Raw genomic sequence first — 8,515 nt, forward strand, 5'->3', positions numbered from 1 at the left:
ATTACTTTTGATGTTTGTCAGTTGCAATTTAGTCTTTCCTTTGGTACTTTGCGAATGATCAAACCACCAACTATTAAAAGCACTAAGCAATTCCTTAAACCTGACGACAGAGAGGACGAGTCCATTCCAGCTTGACCAGCGGAAAGAAAAACCTGATCATACATCGCACACACTAGAACTAGAAGCCATGGCCACCATGTACGTCCGCCAGCTGCTCCTCCTCCTCGTCGCCGCCTTGTTGCGGATGCCGTCTTCTTCCTCGCTCCAAGGCGAGTCCGGCGACCGGGAAGCGCTGCTGGCGTTCAAGGAGGGGCTGTCCGACCTCTCAGCCTCACTGAGCTTGTGGAACAGCACGAACACCGACTACTGCCGATGGGCCGGCGTCGCGTGTAGCCGCCACCACCCAGGCAGGGTGGTGTCCCTGTCTCTACCCTCCAAAGACCTCGCAGGCAGCATCTCTCCGGCGATCGATAACGTCACTTTTCTTCGGACTCTCCGGCTCGGTTCCAACATGCTTTCCGGGGAGATACCGCGTACAATCGGCCGTCTCCATCGTCTGCGCCACCTGAGCTTAGTCAACAACTCGATCGTCGGCGAGATTCCTCACGAGCTCTGCAACTGCTCCAACCTCGTGTCCATGACCCTGGGCAAGAACCAACTGCGGGGGGAAATCCCTCCTGCTCTCGGGTCACTGTCTCGGCTGCAACTCTTCTATCTTACCACTAACAATTTGGTAGGAGGTGTCCCTCCTTCGTTCGGCAACCTGTCTTCGCTTGCGAGGTTATCACTCTATGAAAACAAACTGGAAGGGCCCATACCTGAGGGCCTTTCCCGCCTTCCGCATCTCCAGCTCATCCAAGTGGCCAGGAACAATCTCTCCGGCACAATTCCGCCACTCTTCTTCAACATGTCATCTCTTCAGTATCTTGGTTTCGGGTCCAACAAACTACAAGGCAGCTTATCGTCTGATGTCGGTGTCAACCTACCGATCCTGGAGGAGCTCCATTTGGGCAACAATCACCTGTCCGGGAGGATCCCAAGTTCCTTTGCCAATTCCACAAAGATGCAACTGCTAAGCCTTGCCCGTAACAACTTCCATGGGAGGGTGGCCCCCGAGATAGGGAAGTTATGCCCTGTCCGTGTTGAGTTGGGAAGCAACAGGCTGCAAGCCCATGATGCTGAGGGCTGGGAGTTCCTGAGATTTTTCACAAATTGCACCCGTCTACAATTAATAGATCTCAACGAAAACGACCTAGGAGGGGTACTTCCAGGTTATGTAGCTAACTTTTCAAGGCAGATCCAGTGGCTAAGCATGGCAGGAAACAGAATCACTGGGACGATCCCCTCAGGTATCGGAAATCTTGTCAACCTCAACGACCTAGAGTTAGGGGGGAACAATCTGCATGGTCCTATTCCAGAGGGGATTGGGAGACTGAACCTGCAAATTTTGTTGCTTCAACAGAATGACCTTTCCGGACATATACCATCTTCTTTCGGCAACCTCACACTGCTGCAGAATTTTTCCTTGTCCAACAATAGAATCGACGGCCCCATTCCTAAAAGCCTTGCAAACTTGCAGCAGTTACCTAGCCTAGACTTATCCTCTAATCTACTGACTGGGGTTATCCCTGATGAGGGGAAAATATCCAGTGATACGGGGCATCACATGATACCATGCTCCAGAACTGTTTGGTGCCTTGGATCTACATGCAAGGGACAGGATAAACTCACTCATCATTTACACATGCCCCCTTGGTACATTTGCATCTGCCCCCCTCGAAAACAGCATACCACTGTAAATCACAACAGATCTACACATCTGTCCTCAACATCCCCATCGTCAGTTACTTACCAACAAGTACTGAGCACTATGTCGGCTGATCTTATCTGAATAAAACCAAGACACATGGAAAATTCAAACTTACACCACATCATCTAGGTTTAAATCAACCAACTCCAAGTCATCACCTTCTCAAATTTTAAAAGCTTAAAACATTGGTATCTTGCATTCTTCAGGTCACCATCAATATTTTACATAACAAATACAATGGCCTGTGATCATCAGGAACACATTTTCCATTCCTATAGTCACATCTGAATATCCATGATATATTTACAAGAAATCATTAAAAGGAATTGATCTCAAAAAAAGAAAGTACAGGCTAGCAAATGGTGTGGCATGGCAAATTTCCTAATGGAATTCCTAGCATCAAGGGATCAGAAGCATGACAACAAATTAAGGTACACCGCTTAGGTACAGATCACTTGGCGAGCTCATATTCTCCTTGCACGCCATCCTGTGTTGGGCAAAAATGCACACCTACATAAAAAAAGTAAGAATTACAACAACCTGGTAACGCCACTAGAACATGCAAAAAAAAGTAAAGCTTAACTATGCCAGCAATTGGCTATAACAGGCACCTAACGCTACAACCTACAAGTAGCAATGCCATACAAATTTGAAATGACAATAACTTACACGCCAATGTTACACTATTGCTACATAGTTAACCAAGAAAGTAGTAGTCGACAACTGCACATGTACTAAGTTTAGTGCGCCGAGTATGAAAAGTTTGTTACTCGCCCTCCATGTCATTGTTCTCATACGAATCTAAACAATGCTGACATCTTATTTTGTCAATAATATATATTTGTTAAAAGTCAAAGAAGACACTATGCTTTGATCAACAAGTTGGTTTATTGAATAATAAATAGCCAGCAAGTCAGTTTATCTCAGGATTAGATACCTGAACTAAGGTAACAACATGTTGTAACCAGTGACTAAACAAGAATGCCATCTGTGTGGCAGCAAGCATTATTCTAACTCTTCAAAGATTAAAATACTGATGCATATCTGTACTCCAGATTAACTTTAACATCTGTTGCGACTGAATTGCAAGACACATAATTTTATAACTAGAACTAACAATGCATCTAGCTGTATCTGTATTTTTTTCACTTCTTTCATTTGTTGACATACAATTGTAACAATCGGCTATGAGTTTGTAATTTCAGTCACATCAAGCCTACGAGTTGTGACACTCCAGCCCTATATAGAAGTAATCCGTGGGAATTTGCCAAACAAAGAGGCACCTTCTTGTGTGTCTATATGTGCTTAAACTTATTTCCTAGTGAAAATGCTTTAGAACATCACCAGTTTTGCATAGTCTTTCATCCCAGGCTTCCAATCATTAAGGGCTACATTGTGGAGAACAAATGAAAGTCCAATTTTATATTCTGAACACAAGATTTCTGGACTAACACTAAAGTTGCTGCTGCCACATCTCTGTACATAGCTGCGGGCTGCTACTGCCTGCTGTTAAATCTTCCTTACCAGAGGCGACTGTCGTTGTTTACTTAGTTTAACTATCCTAATAGGATGAAATACTGGTTTCATTTCTGTTCGGATACCCATATCCCTTAATGACATTAGAGGATGAACTAACCATATAGAGCTCCGCTCCTCCCATATGGGTTGCACTTCGAGCTGCTGGCAAGCATGGACTACAACAACTCTGGTCTGGTCCAGAACTACCAATGCAAGTAGCACCGCAATTGGAGGAGGCAGATTGAGGTCCGACCACTGCAACTGGCACAAAATATTGACATGTACCGATAAATCGAGCTCAGCTGCCGGCGGTGATTGCACATGCGCTATGGTAGCCATTGGTGCCGGCCAGACATGCGCCGTGGTATCCCACTGAAGTGGCTCTGATAGAAATCGCCCGAACGACACCGACTCCCGCAGCGCCGATATCCAGTTGTAAAACCAAAAAATCAAAATCAGGAAGAATCAAAATCAGGAATGTGAACACCAGAAGAAGCCCAGATACCGACCAGAAAAGAGGCGCCGCCTCTTACCAGATCATTGTTTTGTTGGTTCTCTCGATCCCGCGACATGGTCGGATCCAGCGGCGGCGGGGAGAGGCTCGTCTCCGCTCCCATGGAGAAATCAACAGTTCGGGCAGGTTCGCGACATCTGTTGCTCTGGATTGGGGCGAACTATAGCGGATGGGGCATGCTCCATGGTGGCCGGCGGCTGGACATGACCTAGCGGCGGCGGTGGGGAAAAGGTCGTATCGAAGAAGAGAGGCAAAGAGAAAGGAGCGATATGCACTTCGGTCGGAATACAAAATAATCCAGGGCGGCTTATGCAAATTTCTCATGCGATCTGAGCCCTCTCAATCCTGTGCCTCCAGTCCAGATCCAACGGGCCACATAGTCCTGGATCACCCCTGATGAGATCTTTGGCCTTCCTTTCTTGACAGATTTTCTATCTCTGTCCAATAACTATTTGTCAGGTGTCCTGCCTCGACAAGTTGGAAAGCTGAAAAATATTGCAAGTTTGGATCTGTCAAAAAACAACTTGTCAGGAGAAATACCAGGTACACTAGGGGATTGTGCAAGCTTAGTGCACCTGGCTTTGGATGATAATTCCTTCACAGGGAGTATTCCCCCATCACTTGGTAATTTGAGAGGACTGAGCAGACTAAATCTTAAAAAAAATGAATTGTCTGGAAGTATCCCACGAGAGTTGGCCAAAATCAATGGGTTACAGCAGTTATATCTAGCACAAAATAACCTGTCTGGGGTCATTCAACCACTTTTTCAGAACTCAAGTGCTTTGATTGAGCTAGACCTCTCCTTTAACCATCTGGATGGTGAGGTGCCTTCAAGCAGTGTGTTTGCAAACATGAGTCGATTCTCGCTGATTGGTAACAATGGACTTTGTGGCAGCATTCCAGAGCTGAAATTGCCTCCATGTCAAGTAAAGCCACATAAGCAGAGACAGAAATTGCTGCTTGGTATTCTGCTTCCAGTTGCCGGCAGTGCTATATGCTTTTGTCTGTTAGTCTCTGCACTCTTTATATTCAAGCGGAAAATAACAGTGGGCAGGATGAAGATTGCTGGCCTCGGTGTGTTGGGTGAAAAGTATCCCAGAGTTTCATACTTTGAAATATTTGAAGCCACAGATGGCTTTGCACCTACCAAGCTGATAGGTGCAGGAAAATATGGTTCCGTGTATAAAGGAAACATGTCTATTCCATCGGCCAGGAATGGTGTTGTGGCCGTGAAAGTGTTCACTCTTCACCAAGATGGTTCTTCCAGAAATTTCTTGGCAGAATGTACAGCTCTCAGACGAGTTAAACATCGGAACTTGATAAACATCATCACTTGCTGCTCTAGCATTGACCCCAATGGCAATGACTTCCGAGCCCTTGTGTTCGACTTCATGCCTAACTTTTTTTTTGAAAGATCCAGAGATTCCTGGCTTTGCATTGATTTAGCAGAGAGCAATTGGGAAACAAAACATGGGATGGGTGACCCGTAGGTCAAGGATTAAAGAGAAGAGAAAACGGAGAGAAAGGGGAAAAAAGGAGCTCCAAGTTACATATCTCCCAACGTATCCCCGAACGGGGGCTCTAGATTTGTCGCGCCCGCAGCGCGCCACAGCTCGATGCCTAACTTTAGCCTTGACAGGTGGTTGCATCCAAGAGCAGATGAGCAGTGGCACAAGTTGAGTATTGTCCAGCTGCTGAACATAGCGGTTGATGCTGCAGATGCGCTAGACTATCTTCACAACAATAGTCGGCCATCAGTAATCCACTGCGATTTGAAGCCGAGCAACATCCTCCTTGGCAGTGACTGGACTGCCAAGGTTGCTGATTTTGGGCTTTCAAAGTTGGTTGGTGAATACACAGGTATATCCGGATTCAATTCCGGGAGCTCCGTCGGGATAAGAGGAACTATAGGATATGTTGCTCCAGGTAGTACCAGTACTCTCATTTCTCAATAAACTGGACCGACTTGGTTCTGCACCCGTTTTGTATTTGTTACTATGACGAATTATTAACGAGAAACTTTCCTTGCAGAATATGGATTAGGGGGGCAAGTATCAGTCGCCGGTGATGCTTACAGCTTTGGGATCACTCTGTTTTAGATGTTCACAGGGAGGGCACCAACTGATGATATGTTCAGAGATGGGTTGAGTCTGCACTTGTTTGCTGAAATGGCATGCCCTGACAGGATACCAGAAATCATCGACCCGGCTCTGTTACAGGTGCAGCATCCATATGATGATGATGATGCAAGGTTGGATAATGCATTAGCTTGCTTAGCTTCTGTTATAAGAATCGGAATCTTGCGCTCAAAGGAAACACCATCTGAGAGAATGAACATGAAAAATGCTGCCACCGAACTGAATAAAATCAGGGGCGCGGCAATGGAATCCTCTTCGCTATAAAGAAAAAAGGAATCTCTGACGAGGAATGCCCTTAGTTAGAGTTAAATACCCAATATCCTTTTTTTATCAGAAACTTCTGTTGTAGCACATATGGAAGTGTCCCTTGAGGAAAAATGCAGTACAGTTTCATAGCATACATTGAGATAGCCAAACAGCAACATGAATCCGTCAAGCAAAAATGGACACTATCAGACATCAAACGGAAGTTTCATGCTGATGTAAGATATATAAAGTTTTTCTTGTATATTACAGTATGGGACCGTCATATTTGGCACACGTGTGGTGGATAGCAAAACTACCACACCACCGATCCTTATAGATAACTGACGCATATAGAAGGCCTCATTCCGCTTGATCGAACAAGCGTTTGAACTCGACTCGATCGTAGGAGGCTTCCATCGATTTTTTTTCCTTTCGATTTTTATTTTCAAAGCGTTTTTTTCTCTCCCGGTTTTATGCTAGCTAATTTAGGTGGGAAGAAAAAGAAATAACTTAAAAGAGGACTTGAACTCAGGTCTAATGTGTGCCCACTATGACTAATAACCAACTCACCCATCTTAAGTTGTTGTCCATAGTATGCAAACAACGAAATTTGAACCCTTCTTCTTTCTACCATGTCAACGAAAAGCTTAATTTTAGGCTTGATAACTTTGGCCGAGCAGCATGATAACTATGACATGTGCATGCTGATAACTTCAAACATTAACACCCCTGGTTAAAAAATGACATGATAAAGCTGGTAACTATATTATGAGAAGGTCGGTAACTACAGCGTGAAAATCACAGTAACTTTAACATGTGCAACATCGTAATTTTGCACAAAATTTAAAGTGCGCGCCGGGGGGGGGGGGGTATGTTTGAACAACACCCTTCCCCTTCGTGAAAGTTACCACATCGTTTTGAGTGTACGTTATGGTTTTTAGAAGAAGCCTGATAGCATACAAAAAGAGGACAAAAAAACATGAAGTTTTGACATACTACATCCCATGTTTCAAATTACCGCGATGTTTATATAGTAATCAAGTTTCACTACGTCTATTATCATGCAATTTTCACATAAGTTACTAGGATAAATTTTTCAATAATTTTTTCTCATAGGTCAAAAATTAATGCGGTGTTTCCCCGAAAAAATCACCACGGTGTTTGTACATAAGTTATCAGTTCTTCGGTTTGTGTATTAACATGTTATTTGCACACAATTTACTAAGGGTATGTTTTTCAACCACCTTTCACCCTTTTGGTCAATGTTACCGTGGTGTTTATACCCAAGTTATCAAATCTACAGTTCGTATATTATCATGGCACTTACACACAAAGTTATCGAGTGTATTTTTTTCAACAACTTTTGCCCTTCGCAAAAAAATGTTACCGCGGTGCTTATTCGTATATCACCATGCTATTTTCACATAAGTTACCAAGGGTATGTTTTTAAACAACTTTTTCCTGTTTGGTCAATGGAACCACGGTGTTCTGTACGTAAATTATCGGGTATGTGACACATATATTACCGTACTATTTACACATAAATTAGCGAGCATATGTTTTTCAACAAAAAGTTTTCCGAGTCAGAAAGTTATCATCATGTTTTGTATGTAAGTTATCAGTTAAGTGGTGCTTATATTACCACGTTATTTACATAGAGATTACCAGTGGCACATTTGTAATACACCCCTTGGGGTCAAAGTTATTGTGGTGTTTATATGTATGTTATCAAGTCCGCGGAGCGTAAATTATCATCTTATTTACACATAAGTTAACGTGGTTATGTTTTTCAACCACTTTTTTCCTCGGGTCAAAATTACCACGATGTTTGCGGGTAAAATTATCAGGTCTGCGGGGTATGTTTCTAATAACTTTTTTCCCTGGTTCAAAATTATCACGGTGTTTTTGCGCAAGTTATCATGTCTACAGTGCGTATTATTACCGTGCTATTTGCATAGAGTTACCGGGGTTTGTTTTCAATAATAATTTTCTATGTCAAATTTATCATGGTGTTTGTACGTAGATTATCAGATCAATTGTATATAAATTATCATGATATTTACATAGAAGTTACCGAGGGTATATTTCTACATCAATCTTTCTTCGGTCAAAGTGAGCATGATATTTATACGTAAGTTGTTAGGTCTTAAAATGTAGTACAAATGATGCACCAGTGAAGCTAAAAAATCCACAGAACATGTTTTTTTAGCCAACATTAAGTTTTCCTAACTGGGCCTCTACCCAGCATTGGGCCCAGCCCAACTCTTTTGTCTCTTTGAAGCCCACAGA

The 8,515-nt window shown here is 43.3% G+C and overlaps 1 protein-coding gene across 1 annotated transcript; it reads left to right on the plus strand.

The window, feature by feature from the left end:
* Window positions 1–1,266: 1,266 nt before the first annotated feature.
* LOC119358228 (receptor kinase-like protein Xa21) lies at window positions 1,267–6,244 on the plus strand. The gene is made up of 6 exons (XM_037624876.1): window positions 1,267–1,621; window positions 4,223–4,385; window positions 4,446–4,764; window positions 4,872–4,916; window positions 5,482–5,673; window positions 6,028–6,244. Exons 1-6 carry the CDS (start codon window positions 1,313–1,315, stop codon window positions 6,242–6,244), a joined length of 1,245 nt encoding a protein of 414 aa, XP_037480773.1. The 5' UTR covers window positions 1,267–1,312.
* The last annotated feature ends 2,271 nt before the right edge of the window (window positions 6,245–8,515 follow it).

This window comes from Triticum dicoccoides, chromosome 2A, assembly GCF_002162155.2.
Source record: "Triticum dicoccoides isolate Atlit2015 ecotype Zavitan chromosome 2A, WEW_v2.0, whole genome shotgun sequence".
Lineage (NCBI taxonomy): Eukaryota > Viridiplantae > Streptophyta > Magnoliopsida > Poales > Poaceae > Triticum > Triticum dicoccoides.